Genomic DNA, 18,930 nt, shown 5'->3' with positions numbered 1-18,930 from the left:
ATAATCCAATTCATCAGGAAATGGACTGCGGTCGTATATCATAAATCACAGCTAAGAGCAGAGAGAGGGCCATTTGAATTAAGGGCCATTTTAAAGGTGGTTAAGTGATGGGATGGTTAGGTCAATATCAGTTAAATAGTAGAGTGGCTCTCTGGTTGCCTGGCTCCCTTTCAACTACCATTGTGCAAAAAGGTGAGAGGTGTATATCAGATCCAGGGATGCTGAGAAGGGATTCTTTCATGAAATAATGTAGGTCACTGTGTTAGTACATGTCCTCCTTAAAAACAGAATCTCCTTTTTACTGTAGCAAGTGATGAAAGTGGTCCACTCAGCATATCCTCACACAGTGTGCTGTGAGATCACTGTAAGAGCAGCCGTGTAATTTAGTAAACGACCACACATGTGGTGCGGTAACCAGAGAAGGCACACCCTCTCTGCTGAATTGTTAACCTATGTGGACAGAGCCACAGACACTCTCTCGCTTCCTCGGGAGACTGCTGGGCAGTGATCTGGGCTAACTGGGTAATCATTGATCTTGAGGCTGGGGCTTTGTCTGGGCACTACTCTCTGATCTGACTGTGTACTCCCCTGTGGTTTCTTGACTGCATCATCTGCTCAGCAGAAACATGCATGATGTAGGTAATTGCTAGCTTAATGCACATGGAGGCATCATACCAACATAGGTCATATTTAGATTTCCATCCAGTTAAACACTGTCAGATTTCATCTTAGTACAGTGATTAAGCATATGTAACTTTAGCTCCTTTATGGGTGGGCCAATCTGAATGAAACTTTTCACAAACATCGTCACACATACAGCTATATATATGAAATAAATATAATTGAGTCAAACAAAAAGGAAAACCAAATGAAGGACTTTAAAAACCCCACCTAAGGCAGATTTTTGCTTGTACAAAATACATTTATACACCCAAATGAGAACTGATTTAAATTTGTTTTGTATATTGACAGTAGAGAGAAGTTCTCCTTGGCTGCAGACTTTTTTGTCTAAGAAGCTGCAAAAATAAAGAAGCTGCATCTTCAGCATAATTTTAGATTATGGCTGTAATATACAGAATAACTGTCGATCTTTATAGCACTGTACATCCACATCCTCTGCATTCTCAGTAGTTTGAGGAGCCAACATCCCAATTTCCTCTGTGATGACCCATAGAGGCCCCCCACAGATCTTTAGTCACCAAGCATGACCTGAAATGACCTGTAATAAGTCTGAATGCACCAGTCTAATCATGACTCAGAGGGAGGACCTAACCTCAACAGCACCCCTCCCTGTGCTATCCTGATGGGCTCACCTCAGCTCCACTAGACCGAGATAATTACTATCACCTTTAACCTTCCTGTTAAAACAATGAAGGCACTGAGCTGAGGGACAGGCAGACAGGCTAACACCGTAAAACCGTCACTCATGTAGTAATTTTGATCAGGTTAGATGGTGATCAGATCATTTTTGGATTCAGAATTCTGTAGTAGTAGTAGTGTGATAATAGGAGACAGTCAGGCTTCAGCTGGTGATCTTTATGGAAAACTATCAGCTTGTGTAATAACAGTGTATACTGTAAGGTATGCTACTGATTAGTGTCTGTTACACCAACTTCTCCCCCACTACTCTCATGCCGCTTAGCTTTCCTGCACCTCCTCTTGTTGTCACCCTCTAGAAAGGCGATGTCTGCGTGTTAATGGCTGTCATATTTGATCAGATCCTTAGCGGCTTTCCCAGGACTGGTCCAGGCTGAGTTACAGAAAGCGTTGGCTGATTGCCACTGCTTTTTCTGTGCCAGGCTCAACAGTGGGATCCTCGACAAGCCTGTCACATTGATTTCTAAGCCCAGAATATTTCAGTTGGTGATGTGACATAGAGGGGAGTGCGTGTGTTTGCGGGTGTTTATGTGAAATCTAGACAAAGGGATGGCGAGTATCCTGGCCAAGTATCTCTGATGCATTTTCCTATGGTCCTTCAGTGCCAAGAAAAGGGCAACACTGGCAAAGAAATGTAGCAAATGGAGAATGTGAGACACTGATTTACTTTATTTGTTAGCAGTTTTCTGGACATGTAAGCTATGCAAGGAGTATTTCGTGCCTTTGAAACTGGGAAGCTATGCTTTTAAAAGAAGTATTATTTTGTTGATTCACAAAATTAGCAATTATTCATTGCATGATGACCCCCTTGTCTTATTTTAGGTAGCTGAAGAAACTCCCGCATGCATGGCCGCTGGCCCTTACCTCACCTATTACCTCATTAGCCACTGGGCTGAAGGATCATGGGCAACCTCATCAGCCGGCCCAGCTGCCTGGGCCAGAAGTCCAAGCATGTCAGGACAGATGAGGACTTTCTGAAGGAGTGCTACCAACGAAGAAAAGAGTGGCAGCCCGCAGAGCAACATGGGGAGGCCAAAAAGGAAGAGACTTTTAAAGACAAAGCCAACGATGATGCGAGCAAGGAAAGAGAGGTGGAGAGTTACAAGGAACCCCAGGAAATTGATCTTCAAAGGGAGCAGGGAGCTGAAACTCCCATTTCAGATAAACCCCTTCACAGCTCTCCTGCGTCAACAATCAGGAGTACCAGTACTCTAGAAAATGCTTGGCAAGGCAGCCCGTCTCCCATAAAAACCTCTCGAAATGGCACTCTGACAAGGAGGACAGTGCCTCCCGAGTTCGCCAGATCACCTCTGGCTCACCCAGAGAAAACCGCTGCAGAGAGGAGGGCCAGCTTCCAGAGGAGAGACTCTAGAGAAGGAAGCCCCTGGTCCTGGAAGACTGTGGCATCACGTGAGGTCACAGAAGTGACAGAGGTGACAGAGACAACTGTAACAGAAATTGTGGAAGTGACAGAGTATCCACCAGGAGATAAAGGAGGGAACCCCATTGTCACCAGAACCGTGAGAGTCTTGAACGGTGTCGCGGAGGAACTTGCAGAGGTTGAAAAAAACATGACTCTCAAATATGAGAAGTTGTATCTGGTTTTCTTTTCACCCTTTCCATTATTCTTTCTATCCTAGAATTCTCTCTGTCTGTAAAAGCGATATGTTTTTTGGCCTTTTATTATAGTCTCCATAACATGGGTATTTCTATATCAAAATTTTTATGAATTGACAAAACACTAGGATTGTCTTTACTTTGCAGCTCCAAAGTTCAAGCTCAGATCAGGATCCCACCCTGGATAAATGGAGGGTAGGTTTTACCCATATCATATATTAAGCAACCTTGTTTTAAAGAAAACATTTTTTTTATTCACAGTTAAGAAATTGATACTGATATGTTGTGGTCTTTTGTCAAGGGAACAAGATCTGCCTTGGCACTAAAGGATGTTTCTACAGATTCTGAAACGTTTCTCCAAAACCTGGAAGCTTTGCTTAAATGGGTCAAAGAAATAGAGGAGCTCACAGCAAATCAGAAACCGCCATCATCAGAGGTGAAAGTGGTGAAAGCACAGCTCCAAGAACAAAAGGTTTGTTATGTTCAACATCGCATCACATAGTTTCATGTTTCCACTGAGTTCTACAGTGGGCAGAATATGAAAGAATTACCTATAGGAAGATGTCCCGAATCCATGGAAAATGCTCTAGTGCTTCCGTTTTAAGGTAAATCTGCTCTATTCAGCAGTGAATGGGTGGTGTTTATCACCACAATGAGCTTCAGTAAGTCTTTGTCTACATGTCCTGAGGGCATATAAAAGCAGGGAAGTCTCTCACCTTTCAGCGGCAGTCACACCCATTGTGCGCTCTTTGGAGGAGGTGAAACCTGTCTGGTTCTTGATAATGTAGGTTTGTGAAACAGGACTCCCCCCTCACTGACTGGCACAAAGACAGGAAGAAAAACAAAAAAGCAAAATAAAAGGGGGGGGGGGGGGGGGGGGGGGGGGCTTTGAGATATTAACATTAGGTGCAAGCAATGTCGCTTCTCAGAAATTGTACATAAAATGTTAAGAATAGGTTTTCTGTATAGCAGTATCAATAGTGTTTGTGATTCCACATAATATCACTTCACCTGACATGTTCAGCTGTTTCACAGCTCTTGCAGCGTCTCCTAACAGACCGGAGGCGTAGTATGGCCTCCATGATGTCAGAAGGTACTCAGCTGGTGGAGGCCCATGTGGGAGAAGAAGGGGAGCAGGTAAAGGTCAAACTATCCACTCTTAATCAGAAGTGGGAGGCCTTACAACAGGAAGCAGAAAATAGGTGAACCACTTTTACTATCAATATTGATTTGACAAGGCTGCATCACGAGACAAACATCACTCACTGATTACGGGGACTTTTCGTAGGAGGGCAAGTCTGGAGCTCATCCTTCCCAGGGCCCAGCTGTTCCAGGAAGGAGTGGACAGCTTGCAGCAATGGCTCATATCTATGGAACAGACTCTAGCTGAACTTCGAAATGCAGAAAGAGTAATGCTGCATCTCACAGAGGCCTCCGAACGGGCCAAGGTTAGAAATCTAAAACGAATGGGCTGCCATGCAAAGTAAAGGTTTATTGTATTGTTTAAATAGAAAAATACATTTTACAATACATTTTAAACACCTTTTTTCTTCTTTTAGGCTGTTGTTGAAGAAATTCAAGTTAGAACCGCTGAACTAGGGAAAATACAGAAGTCAGGTCATGAGCTAATGGAAGCATTATCAGGTAATGTTTACATACATCTTTAAATTAGTTATTGTAGATGGATGTATTAATAGAAGTTCTGCCCATGTCTGTCCCTTGTTGCTTGTTTGATGACTGCTTTGACAGATTCATTAATCAACACTATTATATGAAAAGACTGAGATGTGATCTACCACTCGTTCAAACAACTTCAAACCAAACACTGCACTTCCTTGCATCCTCAGCAGTACACCTGCCTAGTGTTATGCTGGCCTGATGAGTGGTTATTTTGATGAATGGCTACTGTGTAAATCTGGATTTACATTTTCTTTCAGAGGAGGAAGCCCAGCAAGTACAGGAGAAGATGGATGCTTTGCGTATTCGTTGCTCTGTGCTGAGTCTGAGCAGTCTGGACGTGCTGCAGAGACTGGAACAAGCGCTTGAGGCCTCCAGTCGTTGTACCTCCAGCCAAGAGGACCTCCACCTGTGGCTGGGTCGCATTGAGCGGGAGCTCTTGGGGGCAGCAGGGGCACAGACTCATGCTGGAGATGCAGTACTATGTGCAGCTGAGAGACAAAGGGTAATGTTTACACATAATTCAAGGTTTTTAGAGTTTATACAGGAAAATACCACTTGATCGCCATTGAAAAGTGGAAGTGCAAAGCTAATGTATTATGTGGAAAAAAAAAACACATTTTCACAGGACTCTGTAAAAGTAGTGTGAAGAACTAAGTACACCACCAAATTCAAAAGAACCATCTGAGCAGCAATAAAGTAATTGCTTCTATATGACTTCATCAATCTGTCATATTATTGTGGAGCTGGGGTTGGCATTTCATTGTCCCAAGAAGAAACTGGGACTGTCTGTTGTAGGTTTCTTGACGTCTTGTTGTCTTGTCACCTGATCTAATTTTGACCAAGCATTAGCTACCGTCAAGTCAGCGTTGTTGTAGAACAGTCTTCCTCTAATTGCACTTTCATGAACTTTAAGATTTAACTGAGACCTGAAGACTCTGAGAGAAAGCTCTTAGGTTTTGTGTAATTTCTTTATTGTTACATGGTGTTTTTGACTTAAGATGTTGGAAGCCTTCAGAACATATCTGTTTGTATCTGAATGATAATTGTTTTGTTTATGTGACAATACTGTGTATTTTTAACAGTTGGAAAAGGCAGTGGTAAAGGAGATAGCTTGGTTCAAAGATACAGCAGCCAAACTTGAGAAGCTGAAAACTATTGATCTTGATCCAGAGCTCATCGCAGAACAGGTCTATGAGCAAAAGGTCAGGACACACACACACATACAGACAGGATATATTATACAGTACATGCTACAATTTTATAAATCCATTAAAAGGAATGTTTGGTAACTGATTTTAACTTGATATAATGTTGCCTGTACAGATTTTAGCAGTTGAGATTCTACAACATCGGTTCAATATTGAGAAGATGGTAAAAATCACTGAAATCTTGATGACATACAGCGATGAAGGGGAAACTGGCGATCTTCGGGTACACTCTCAACTAAAATTTCATTAATCAAGCAAACACATACACGACTCGGGAGGTTTTAATGTATTTTTTCCACTGTTACATCTCCTGCAGACCCCAATTGAGGCTTTACAAGAACAATGCAACACCACCTCAGCTACCAATTCCCACGTGGTCCTGCAGCTTGAGCATGCTCAGTCACTCCTCTTTCAATTCTCTGAGGGCTTTGCTGAGGTTTCACCGTGGCTTGAAGAAACTCAGACCCTGATTGGCCAGCTGTCCCTCACCACAATTAGCTATGAGGCATTTCGGGAACAACAGGACCTTTTACAGGTAAAGAAACCTGCTTTCCCATATCAGACTGCCAGCTTTTCTCTTCTTTCATCACCCTTTTTGTCCTGGTGAACAATGAAGTCCTTTCAGACTTTATAGCCACTGCCACTATTTTTCTCTGGGTAAATGTGCTAATCTGTTAAACCACAGTTCATTGATGTAATTTACTTCATGACAGGGTTACTCTTCTGTTTTGTCAGGTCTGTCACTGCAAGTGAAACAAAATGATTTGGTTCAACCTTTCCCTGCTCATTTCAAATGCTTTCTGGTAAATAAAATGCTCTCTGCATTGTTAAACTTGTTTTTTCTCTCTCTTGTTCTCAGGGTCTTCGGGAATCTATAGCTGAACATAGGCCTTTGATTGCACGTTTATGCTCTCTGGCAAAACGCTTGTCAGAACTAAACTCCATTCAGGGGGATCAGTTCTGCCGCACGGCCGCAGAGGCCGAGGAGCAGCATAGAGCTATTAGAGACCGCGTAAGAGAGACTGCCAATCTACTGGAGGAGTCCTTGCCTCGATTCACTCAGGTAAGAATGCTTGTTTGGAAATGTTCACCAGTTTGTCCTATACTGGTTCACAGCTTAATGTTTTCTTATTCCTCTAGCTGAACGAGAGGATGACTCTTATCAAAGAGAGTCTACACCGCCTGCTCAGTCGCATACAGACACCCACCTTACTTCAAGGTCTCACGCCAAGAATCCAGGAGCAGCTGCAGGACAACAAGCAAACCTTGGCTGAGTTGTCTAAACTTGAGTTAGGCCTCAGCAGCGTCAAAACACAGGCAGATGAACTGCTGGCTAACACCCGGGCTGCCGGGGATGGATCCATTGGAACAGGTGACCATATTCTCAAATCTCCTGAAAACACACAAAACCACAAGCTGCAATGTTTTTTATTATGTGGAAAAGTTTAAATTCTAAGCAGTTTGCTTGCCATATCCTTGTGATCCCAGCAATTCAAGAGCGAGTGTCCAGCTTGTCCCTGCTTTGGGATGAGACACATAATCAAGCTAAAGAGAGGGAAACCTGGCTGCTCAAACTCTTGGACCTTGCCATTAAATACTGGAGCGATGTCAGCGATGTCACAACTGCTCTTAATGATGCTCAGCAGGCTGTTTTGGATCTCAATGCTAGTCGAACAGACTCTGAAACAATACGTCAGAGCCTTGAAACCATGCAGGTTGGTCTGGAGACTTTAAAAGGAAGCGTGCGTAAAGAACCCATATTGTTAGAAAGACATGTTGTAACTTTTTCCATCTTTTCAACTTATAGACTCTCAGGGAGGATATAGACAGTTTGCAGGGAGATCTGGACAGTCTTGGCGTTCTGGGAATGGAGCTGATGTCAGCATGCGGAGATACCGACAAACCAGATGTCACGAAGAGCCTAGATGAAGTATGAAACATATCTGAAAGTAATTTTTTTCAGCTGATTAAACTGTGCACTGACATAAAACCATATATTTTTGCTGGCTTAAAGCTCTATTGTACGTGGAACAACTTAAGCAAACTATGGAATGAATGTCACAAAAAGCTGGAGGACTCCTTGCAGATGGCACTGCATTATCAAGATACCATGCAGGTATGTGTCCAAGTGCAATACAAAACCATTTATATGGTATGCATACATTTATAATAACACACATGTCATTATCACAGCTATATCAAATAATGAACCACATCTTTTTTACTATCAGGGACTGTTTGCGTGGTTGAAATCAGCTGAGCTGAGGTCTGCAGAGGAGTTTGTGGTAGGAACTGACTTGGAGTCAGTCAAAGAACAGCTATGTGACCTCAAGGTGTGTTCATTCTCCATACTGCCCTAGAACCTCCAATTACATTCATTCATAAAGGCCCCTTTGCCTATTAAAAGTAATGTGTTCTCTTGACATAACATGTGTTATCATATGTTTGCATACGGTATCCCTTGTTTTAGGAATTGAAGCGGGAACTTTACCAAAAGAAGATTGAGATAGAAAGTCTGAACCATCGGTTTGTGTGTCGGCTGTCTCCAGGCTCAGAGCGTCCAGGCTCAATCTCACCACTGTGTGACTTCAGACAGCGCTGGGACAGTCTGGAGTCAGAGACTGTCAACAGACAGGTAAGAAGATGACAGCAGGTAGAGTGATGCATTGCTAATGCTAATGTGGCTATTACCTTTTATATCTGCTGTGCCACGACTTCAAAAGACATTTTACTGAAACAAAGGTGAGCTAGCCTGTAATAAATGTGTAAAAATGATCTGTTTCCAATGTTTCTAATAATATATATTATATACTCATTATGTTTACAGCATCAGTTAGAGTGTGCTCTGCTGGGTCTCGGTCAGTTCCAAAACACACTGGATGAGCTGCACACTTGGCTTTCCAGGACCACTGAACAACTGCAGGGCAGCCAGCCAATCAGCATTGACCTGCAGGCATGTGAAATAGAGCTGGCTAAACACAAGGTTGGTGGTGGCCTTAATAAATACAGATATACTGTGACTAACATTTCAATCCAGCCTTTCTACTTTGTCAACACTGAAAACTTCGTGTGTGTATGTGTGTGTCTTGTTTATTGTATGTTTACACACCACCTATCTGGGTCATCTGATAAGAGTCAGAAATAACTAACACCAGAAAACACTTAGCCCCAAAAAATCCAAGCAATACATTGCACAAATACTATACATATGCATTAAATCTCTTCCCTCCTCCTTCTTCCTTCTCAAAGGTGTTGCGGAATGATGTTATGTCTCATGTTCGCACAATGGAGTCCCTCAACAAGGCAGGCAGGGGGCTGCTGGAGGTTGGGTCTGCAGAAGGTCCACATGGTCTGCAGTCTCGATTGGAGCATCTCAATGAAAGCTGGGAGTTTGTCCACTGTGAGACTGAACGAAGGCAGCTGGAATTAGAGAACAGACTGAGTCAGGTGAAGATTATAGTGTTTCACTGGATCAGAAGTCTTTTTGATTGTAAAATATGTTTCAGTTTATGGCTTTTTAACCACAAAGGAAATCATTTATAACAAATGTTGAGCCATGATATATGTATATTGTCTTGGCACAGGTGCAAGATGTTACAATGGAGATTCAGGACCTTTTACAGTGGTTGGAGAATACAGAACTGAGACTGTCCTCTTCTAAAACCATGTGGGGCATGCCGGACTCTGCAAGTGAAAGGCTCAATGCCCACTTGGTGAGGCTGATTAGAGTTTAAAATTAAAAATGTCAACTATAACCATGGAAACATACATGTGAAGATATTGGTTTTAATTCTTTGGCTCTCCTGACAGGAATTGTGTAATGAGATGGAGTCAAAGCTCCACACCTATACAGATGTGAAGAATGCCATTCACAGGATGCTGGAGAGCAGCGGTGTTGTGCGGGGATCGAGCACCGAACACAGCTTGTCGATTCTTGAACAGAAATGGGCGTCTGTTTACAGCAAAGTCCAGGAGAGAAAGGTCATTTAATATAGCACAGTCAACACGCTGCCTCATTGAGATTTGTTTTCAGTTCCAGTGTGTTTCTTATTGCAAATACATGTTATTACAGTAAATCAGAGTGTATGGCTTTTTTCTACAGGCAAAGCTCACAGAGGGACTCAATTTGGCCAAGGAGTTTCACAGTAGTGTCCAGGAACTACTCACTAAGATGAGCAAGTGTGAAGAGTCTATGGGGAATCTGCCAGCTCCTAGCTTTGTTCTGGACACAGTTTGTGCACAGCTCCACGGTCACAGAGTAGGTTTTATCTATTTTTTAACATACCTGTAGTATTTTTGTTTTTACTGCTTCCAATCCAGAGATCCGAACCCTGTAATATGTATTTGCTTTTCATTTATGAAATGCTTTTATCTATACAGACACTGGTGAATGAGGTAAACGGTTATGGAGAGAAGAAGACCACAGTGGAGAACGCAGGCCTCAGACTAACTGAGCTCAGCAGAAAGGACGACTGTGATGTCATTCATAACCTAATCATGACCGTCCAGGATCGATACAAAAAGCTACAGCAGCGGACTTCAGAAAGAGGAAGGATGCTGGAGGATGTTAAAAAGAATGCCAAGCAGGTATATTTCATCTCTAATATACAGAAATATATAACCTTCATCTTTCTCACGTGTGCATATGAATCTAATGTGCCACACCCACGAAGAGCTTTGTATAAAATGTTTCTATCTCATTCAGTTTAATGAATCTTGGCGCCTCCTGGTGGACTGGATGACAGAGGTCGAACAGACATTAGACACACATAAGGAGATCGCGGTGTCCCATGAAGAGATTAAGCAACAACTGACAGAGCAAAAGGTACATTATAAACATGGTGATATGCTGTATGTGTGTAAGCACCTTTGCTGACACTTATGTGTCACTCATTTGCCGATTACTCTGGTAATTAGGAGTTCCAGAAACTACTGAGATCAAAGAGGCCCATGTACGAGGCAACACTGAAGAGCGGTCGCAGTCTGCATGAAAGAGCTCAAACCTCCCACGATAGGCAGCATCTGGAGAACTTAATGGCTGAACTCAAAGACACATGGGACACCATCAGCGGCAAGTCCATGGAGAGGTACAGAACTGTGAAAATGGGACCGTATACAACTGGATTTCTAATACAGATTAATGAGCAAAAAAAAAAAGCATACACAAAGTGTTTGTGTTTTCTGTTTTCTTTAAGGCAACACAAGCTAGAGGAAGCACTGCTGTTCTCAGGAAGATTCACTGATGCTCTGCAGGCACTGAACGACTGGCTGTATAGGGCAGAACCCCAACTGGCTGAAGACGTACCTGTTGGTGGAGACAAAGACATGGTCAACAATCTCATAGACAAACACAAGGTACCAGTCTTTGCAACCGACCCACAGGACTTATTCTAATTTTTTCATTCTAAATGCAGTGTTACTCATTTACTCATTTTCATATTAGAGGGTGTAATGCAGTCTTGTACGTGAAGTGTTTATTAACAGTTGAATATCACATTTATTATTAATGTATTAATGTACAATTAATGTTAAGTGCTACTTGTTGTACACTGAATTTGTAGCTCCTTCTTCACAGTCCTGCCTCATGAGTAAAATAAAATAGCTGGTTTTAGCCTTTTTTTTTCTCTTTCTCGCAGGCCTTCCAGAAGGAGTTGGGAAAGCGAGCCGGATGCATTAGGACCCTGAAGCGCTCTGTGAGAGATCTGACCAGGAGCAGCACGGCCGACGCTCACTGGCTGCAGGAGCAGATGGATGAACTGGAGGGCCGCTGGGAAGCTGTGTGCAAACTGTCAGTCAGCAAGCAGGACAGGCTGGAGGCTGCGCTTCAGCAGGTGTTGTGCACGAATAGTAAAGGCTGAGGGGCTGTCCTGTGTGTGCAACAGCTGTTTTAAAAGTAGAAGCTGGAATTTGTACATTCAATATTAAATGGTGATCTGACTGTGTCACTTAATCTGTCAAGACATAACCCTTGGCACTGATACTGACAAGTAGCCGGGTTTCTTTTGTCAAAAGTCATGAAAAAAACACGTGATGTGAAGCACTGATAAGGAGCTAACCTCCCCTCCTCGTTCTTGTCAGGCTGAAAAGTTCGATGGGCTCGTTCATTGTTTCATGGAGCGGCTCACTGAGGTTGAGAGGATCCTAAAATACGGGGTCATACCAGAGGAGGAGGAAGGTCTGCTTTCCTTCCGCAAACAACACGAGGTCAGTATAAAATGAAGTTTTGTCACTCCCTGTAGAGAAATTATTTTTTTCCAGCTTATCAGCTTCCAGTGCATGCAGAGGACAGAGTCTGCTACAGAACAAGCTGGTGCAGATAAGGGTTTAGTGTTTGGCTGAAGGTCAGTTAAACAAAGCTGTGCTTGAGGGTAACTGTAAGGACAACTACCTTGAGCATCAAAAAACTCATCCAAGTCATTTTATTGCTCCGCCACAGGAGTCGCTGTCCGCCTTGCAGGCTCAGGCAGTGGAGCTTGAGAACATCCAGTGTTTGGGTGAGGAGATTCTTGCCTCCTGCCATCCAGACTCCATAATCACCCTAAAATCATGGATCAGTGTCACTAAGACACGCTATGAGGAAGTGAGTGCCTTTGTGCCAAAGTAATACACACAAGGTTCTATTTTCCTTTAATTATATTCAAAAACAAATAACTTGATTGTTTAGTTAACTGTTGCTATCAGTCACCAAAATGGCTTGAATGCTGGAAGATATTTTATCAATGTATAAACAGCGAGCTGTGTAATTTTCTTCCCCTCTGTTGTTTTCCGAGTCAGGTTCAGACCTGGGCCCAGCAGCAGGGCCAGAAGATCCAAGCCAGCTTGACAGCGCTGGAGACAGAGAGAGAGGAAGTCCAAAGACTTCTGGACTGGATCTCATCAGCAGAGGAAGCCCTCAGCCTCAGAGATCAAGAGCCTCTGCCTGAGGCCACAGAGCATAACCAAAAACTCATTGAGCAACACACAGTATGATTTATTTTTCTTTGAGAGCATGAGTTATTTGTTTGCACTGCAAAACACTCAGCTTTACAACATGCTTACTGTACTCTGCAGTCTCAGTTATGGACTCCTCTCCGCAGGTATTCATGGAGGAGTTAAATAAAAAGTTCCCAGAGGTAGAACATGCCACAAAATCCTGCAAACACAAGAGCATTTCGAAGCAGCAAGTTTCCCCAAGCAAACGGCCGCTCACCAGTAAGCCACTGTGAAAGCAGCATTCTGTTCATACATTCACAAAGGGTTAAAGGTTGAGTAGCTCACTGCTAATGACCTGTCAAGCACATACAGTATCATTTGACTGAGATGAATGATGACTTTCTTTGTTCAGAGAGAAGGAGCGCTATGAAGTTGCAGCCTGTTATACCGGTCCCCCTGGAGCACCTTAACCCTCAGACCCCACAGCTCAGTCAGCTGGTCAGTGAGTGGCAGAAACTTTGGCTCCTGGCTGTGGCGAGACAAAACCGCTTGGAACAACACCAGCAAATGCTCAAAGAGGTCATTGTGCTTTTTGCAACATAACTGTAATAACGTTGAGAGACTCTGGTACCATTATAGGTGGCCAAAACAATAAAAATGTTTTTGAAATTATTATTAGGAAAGACATTTTGTCATTCAAAGATTTAAAAAGGTTGTGATATTTTGCTGTGTCCCACAGATGGAAGAATTTGCAAACTTCGACTTTAACATTTGGCGAAAGCGTTACATACAGTGGATTAGTCATTTGAAGTCTCGGATCTTGGACGTGTTTCGCAGCATTGACCGGGACCAGGATGGACGGATTAGCCAGAAGGAGTTCATTGATTATGTTCTCGCCTCTAGTGAGATTTTCTTACCTATAATAATCAGTTCATTGTTGACGCTAATGTATCTCTCATTCTGGATCATAGTGCTTTAACTCTTCAGGTTAAGATCTGCATGGCTGGTGTTCAAGATAAGGCTTTGTACTCCTTCTGTAGAATTCCCCACAAGCTCTCTAGAGATGAACGCTGTCGCCAACATCTTTGACATGAACAACGACGGTTTCATCGACTACTATGAGTTTGTGAGCGCGCTCCATCCCAGCAGAGATCCCTACAGAAAAACACTGGATGCCGATCAGATCAATGAAGAGGTAAGAAGAGCGTGTGCAAAAGGAATAATCAGAAAAAGATAAACTAATGTATTCCTTATGAGGTTTTTCAACACATGCTGTCATTATCCTGCCTTCATTAGGTGAGCCGACAGGTAGCACAGTGTAACTGTCCCAAGAGGTTTCAAGTGGAGCAAATAAGTGCCAACAGATACAGGGTGAGTCGACTGTTAGTCACTGATTCAAAAAACATGCAACTTCATATTTAATATGCTAAAATCCTCTACTACAGAGGAAATTAATGTCTTACATGGATTTCCTCTGTCCATCAGTACTTGCAACGCTGTAATATTATATTATTTAATGTTTGCTCCAGTTTGGAGATTCCCAACAACTGAGGATGGTTCGAATCCTGCGTAGCACATTGATGGTCAGAGTCGGAGGAGGCTGGACTGCTCTGGATGAGTTCCTGGTTAAAAATGATCCCTGCAGAGGTTGTAATAGTCATTATTTCCTGCATAACTAAAACGCCTTTCTTTCAAAGACAAGCTGTTTACAAACCATAAAGGATCAAACATCTCTTAACATTGCTTTTTCAGCTATATCTAGTTGGCCAATAATGGCCTTTTAATTTGACATTCGGGTGAATTAGATTAAAAAGTGAAAGGTGAAACAAACTAATATCAAGGACTGACCAATTCATGTTTACCACTAAAAAAATCCTTTTGCAATCAAAAAGATCTACATGTAGAGCCATCAAGGCTAAAATCGGGTTAAATCTGGTCAAAAGAAAAGGTGAAACAGATGACTAGATCACAGCTAGCTGTTGACCTCTTATATTTAAAGAAAGAAATTGCAAACTTTCTGTTTCTGATGGGCTTCTGTTGTTATTTGTTACATGGTAAGCTGATTAGGACAAGCCTGTGAACATTAAAACATTATTTTTCCCATGTGGAAAGACAGAACGGCAGATTCCATCTGGGACTCTCCACCATTTGACGCTTTTCTTTCCAAGCTCCTTAGACTATAATTATACATATTCTTTTCTTTTCACCCTTCAACCAAATCTCAACATTCTTTAGACATCTTGCAAAGTTGTCTTCAACATATTTTAGCCATCTTTTCACTGAGTTTTTGTTGGGTTGGAGGGGTTGTTAACACAGTGAAAAAACTTTAGTCTTATTAATATCTACATGTTGGCTGACTATAATAATAGGTGTATCTATAAATAATGAGAAGTTTTGCCATTTTCTGTAAAATCCCTCTGTTGTGTCTCCAACAGTAAAAGGTCGGACCAACCTGAAGATAAAAGAGAAGTACTTGTCCCCTGCTGGGAGCACCTCTAAAGGTTTGACTGTCAGCAGGTCCAACTCGAGCCTCAGCCTGTACAGCAGTGCCTCTGCCCCCACCAGCCCCATGACACGCAAGGTAAGCTTTAAGCTGCGGGTAAAGCAACTTCCTATCTTTCTAATATTGAATCATGAGAGAATTTCCATAACAATGCAGGATCAAGTTGCACCTTTCTACTTTTTAAATGAAGAACAGTAGCAACCAGAAAAAATGTACATGTATTTTATTATGGAGACATTTATCAGTAACTGGTGTAACATATCTGGCTTTAGGCATTACTTCGTAGGAGTTTCTCAGGTGATCGCTGCATTCGCCCCAGGAGCTCCATAGCTGCTTTGGGGTCTGACCTACAGTTTGCCACAACAGGGGAGGATAACTCTCCATCACCACCAGGTTATTTTTTATTTATTGACTGATTTATTTTCAGGCAATCTGCTTTCTTGTGCATCCAGTAAAGTTGCAATATTCACTTTTTGAACTTGAGAAACTTGTTATGTTAACCCGATTCTGTCTGTTTTCATTCTTTTGCACCTTCTAGACGAAACTGAGAGGTTGCCCACATGATTATCTCTCCTTCTGAGTATGCTGCAGCGCTCAACCCAAACACAGCCTTGAAGTCCCAAAAGAGTGACAAGCAAAAGTTAGGTGCTAGAAGGGGCCTGAAAATAATGCAGTCGTTCACATTTGACCAGTTGAAAATGAACGTAAAGTACAGGAAAGGTCACCGAAAGTGATGCTAACAGGCGTGCAGCTTTGGCTAATCTGCGTGAGAGGAATGTCTCAGTGTGGACAATGAGGGGTCGGTCCAGATGCAAGGCAGAGATTTTTTTTGTCCCCTTTTTCTCATTTCATATATTTGTATCTGATTGCGTAGAGAGTAAGAATTTCTGCATGGATACTTGCTGCATGATAGCCAGAGCATTGCTTTAATCAGAACTGCTTTTATTTTGGGAGATGTCAGTAATGCTCTGTTACTGATTCAAGGTGACATAGTGCTAGGACTCACATATTATGGCATTGAAAGGTGTTGTGTTATCTGACTCTGCTATCAACATCCAAAAAAAATACTCATATACCAAAATCATAACTATATAAAGGGTACAGTATGCCGTCCTTCAGCTTTGTGATATTTTTTTTGTCTTTATGTCATTCCATGAAGAGGATATTGTTGGCAGGGCCACACTTTTGTTTGTCTTTTTATTTTTTTTAAATTTTATTTTGGACACCATGTTTTCATATAAATGTATTTTTATTCTTTATTGTAAGGATGCTCTAAACACTGGAGATTGTTTAACGAACAATGCACTGAAGTACGACGGGCCATTGCTGATTTGTAGAGATTCTTTTTCTCAGGACTGGTTGTGTCTTTCGATGTATCTGTTTCTATGGAACATTACTGTGAACATGTAGATGTGTTTTTTTCTTCATAACACTGTACTTAGAAAAGTTTCTTTAGCACATTTGTCTTTATAAATATGCACTTTTCTGTGTCCAACTACTGTAGATATGTCGTGCTAAGTAAGAAGATGTCTTACATATGATTTACACAAACTATAATTTTAGTTTGGGGTTCATAAAACAATAATGTTGACAATTTTATGTCATGAGAACGCAGTGGTTGTATATTTAATATTTCTGTTTTCTATACTTTTCTGGCATTTTAAGCAACACAGTATAGTTTTTTGTTTTGTTTTCTGCCATCCAATTAGTTCAGAAACTCTCACGTTTATTAATTCATTATTCGCCTTCCAAAGATGTTAAAAACAACATGCAACACTAGTTTCCTTAATAACAACACATGAGCCTGGACATAACAGTATATATTGTTTCAGCAATAACCAATAAACTACACTTACCTTGAGAAATAATCAACTACAAGTCCACCATCATCATCATCATCCACTGGCAGTGTTGCAAAGCTTTTATTCTGCGGGTTAATCATAGACCAGTTAATACTTTACAATATGTGTAACCACTATGTTTGTAAGTGTCCCTTTGTACTAGATCCGCCTGAGGTTGAGTAGCTTCAGTAGCTTATGTCATGGCATTTGGTCTATGCAGCTGTCAACTGAATTTTTTAAAGTCAAAAATGTTTTACGTGATGGAATACATTTTCTCTTTGCCTCGTGTTTGGAGACAGTTGATAATTTACTGTACTGTAAAAAATTACAACAGCCAGATTTCACTTCGATTGCTATGCACCCTTATCTTTCTGTACTGTAAATGTTTCTATACCCAGCACTCATTCTGATGTCTAACTTTAGATGAATGTCACTAATAATTTTACATCCACTTGTATAAAAAATAAAACTTTTGTATAAAAATATGAAATAGTTTGCTATTATTATTATTACATTTGCTAATATATAGTTCTAGGGTTGGTACCTACCAAAATGCCCTCTGTGGAGGAGGCAGAAGACCAACTACAATGGCAGAGGTTACCGGGGTAGTTGAGAATCTCTGTGGTGCCAAGTTGCCAGGCTAGGATGAGATTCCAAAATCCTGAGATGATAAAGGTTCTGGCCATTGTGGGGCTGTTTTGGCTGACACTTGGTTGACGTGGAGGTCTAAGACATTGCCTGTGGAGTGGCAGACTGGCATGGTGGTTGCCATTTATCAAAAAGTGGGTGTGCTTAGATTTTCAGGGTATCAAGATCTTGAAAAAGAGTCTCCAGATGACTGTTGAACCTCTGTCCAGATCTTCAGGAAAAGCACTGCCAGTTCTGTCCAAACAGTGGGCCAGGTAATCACCCTTACAGGACTTTTGGCTGGATCATATGAGTTTGACCCTCCCTTCAATCATGTGTTTTGTGGATTTGGAGAAAGTTTACTGGGGTGAACTGTGGAAGTATGGAGTGTGTCTGTTGTTACAGTCAGAGCTGTGTCCACATTTCTGGCACAAAATCAGGCATGTTTTCAGTGGATGTTGGGCTCCCCCAGGGTTGAAGCTTATCTCTAATCCTATTTGTCACATTCATTGACAGTTGAGGTGGTTCAGGTATTAAGTTAAGATGTCTTATGGGCTGCTACCTATGAAGGTTTTCCAACCATGCCTGACTTGGAAGAGATCCTAGGGTAGGCCCAGAACCTGCTGGGACAATTCCATATCTTGTCTGGCTTGGGAATGCCTTGGGATCACCCAGGAGGAATTGCTTAGTCTACTGCCGTTGTGACCCAACTTCTGATAAGCAGAAAAAAGATAGATGGATATATAAACTTAGCACAAAAAGTAAGCAAAATTGTGTTTGGTTTAATGATTTCTTTACTGTAACAATGCTTTTGGCAGTAAATCTTACACTGTTGGAAAGCCTGGTTGTTTTTCTTAAATGGTGCAAAATTTGTAATGAAAAATGCATTTGTCAGTTCAGAGTTGAGGATGTGGGTTGCGTCAATGAAAGACAAATCTTCTCTGCCAAGGCATGCTTGGAGCAGACCCCAACTGACTGCTATAGCTGGGTCAATGCTTACAGGTGGGCACCAGAAGCTCAAAACAAGATTCAACAGCAGTATAAGCTAATTAGCTAATTATTTCCTTTTAAATTCCAAAAAACATTTTGTTTGATTATATTAAACTGAATCTGCCATATTACCTAACATGGTATGACAAAGAAACATCTAAATATTAGGCTAAAA

At 41.7% G+C, this 18,930-nt stretch overlaps 1 protein-coding gene across 4 annotated transcripts in view; it reads left to right on the top strand.

Annotated features, from left to right (window-relative positions):
* macf1b (microtubule actin crosslinking factor 1b) overlaps nt 1-17,621 on the top strand; it is a 29,061-nt gene extending 11,440 nt beyond the window's left edge. For 3 of the 4 annotated variants that reach the window (XM_025911263.1, XM_005450669.4, XM_025911262.1), the window contains exons 2-40: nt 2,200-2,936; nt 3,142-3,189; nt 3,296-3,466; nt 4,030-4,196; nt 4,283-4,442; nt 4,554-4,638; nt 4,932-5,176; nt 5,757-5,876; nt 5,998-6,105; nt 6,199-6,417; nt 6,742-6,945; nt 7,023-7,254; nt 7,371-7,597; nt 7,690-7,812; nt 7,897-7,998; nt 8,114-8,215; nt 8,353-8,517; nt 8,710-8,865; nt 9,132-9,329; nt 9,467-9,595; nt 9,693-9,863; nt 9,985-10,140; nt 10,263-10,469; nt 10,588-10,707; nt 10,800-10,969; nt 11,078-11,237; nt 11,519-11,713; nt 11,961-12,086; nt 12,319-12,462; nt 12,657-12,845; nt 12,959-13,073; nt 13,207-13,373; nt 13,534-13,696; nt 13,835-13,989; nt 14,091-14,165; nt 14,324-14,441; nt 15,230-15,375; nt 15,570-15,690; nt 15,836-17,621. In XM_025911263.1, coding sequence (XP_025767048.1) covers nt 2,280-2,936; nt 3,142-3,189; nt 3,296-3,466; nt 4,030-4,196; nt 4,283-4,442; nt 4,554-4,638; nt 4,932-5,176; nt 5,757-5,876; nt 5,998-6,105; nt 6,199-6,417; nt 6,742-6,945; nt 7,023-7,254; nt 7,371-7,597; nt 7,690-7,812; nt 7,897-7,998; nt 8,114-8,215; nt 8,353-8,517; nt 8,710-8,865; nt 9,132-9,329; nt 9,467-9,595; nt 9,693-9,863; nt 9,985-10,140; nt 10,263-10,469; nt 10,588-10,707; nt 10,800-10,969; nt 11,078-11,237; nt 11,519-11,713; nt 11,961-12,086; nt 12,319-12,462; nt 12,657-12,845; nt 12,959-13,073; nt 13,207-13,373; nt 13,534-13,696; nt 13,835-13,989; nt 14,091-14,165; nt 14,324-14,441; nt 15,230-15,375; nt 15,570-15,690; nt 15,836-15,861 — 6,342 coding nt within the window. In that variant the 5' untranslated portion in view covers nt 2,200-2,279 and the 3' untranslated portion in view covers nt 15,862-17,621. The remainder of the gene's footprint in view (nt 1-2,199; nt 2,937-3,141; nt 3,190-3,295; nt 3,467-4,029; nt 4,197-4,282; nt 4,443-4,553; nt 4,639-4,931; nt 5,177-5,756; nt 5,877-5,997; nt 6,106-6,198; nt 6,418-6,741; nt 6,946-7,022; nt 7,255-7,370; nt 7,598-7,689; nt 7,813-7,896; nt 7,999-8,113; nt 8,216-8,352; nt 8,518-8,709; nt 8,866-9,131; nt 9,330-9,466; nt 9,596-9,692; nt 9,864-9,984; nt 10,141-10,262; nt 10,470-10,587; nt 10,708-10,799; nt 10,970-11,077; nt 11,238-11,518; nt 11,714-11,960; nt 12,087-12,318; nt 12,463-12,656; nt 12,846-12,958; nt 13,074-13,206; nt 13,374-13,533; nt 13,697-13,834; nt 13,990-14,090; nt 14,166-14,323; nt 14,442-15,229; nt 15,376-15,569; nt 15,691-15,835) is intronic. The other variant, XM_025911264.1, reaches the window with a different exon arrangement.
* Nucleotides 17,622-18,930: the final 1,309 nt, after the last annotated feature.

The sequence above is a fragment of the Oreochromis niloticus genome, linkage group LG11 (assembly GCF_001858045.2).
Source record: "Oreochromis niloticus isolate F11D_XX linkage group LG11, O_niloticus_UMD_NMBU, whole genome shotgun sequence".
Taxonomy (NCBI): domain Eukaryota; kingdom Metazoa; phylum Chordata; class Actinopteri; order Cichliformes; family Cichlidae; genus Oreochromis; species Oreochromis niloticus.
This window is presented reverse-complemented; position numbering and strand designations above follow the sequence as displayed.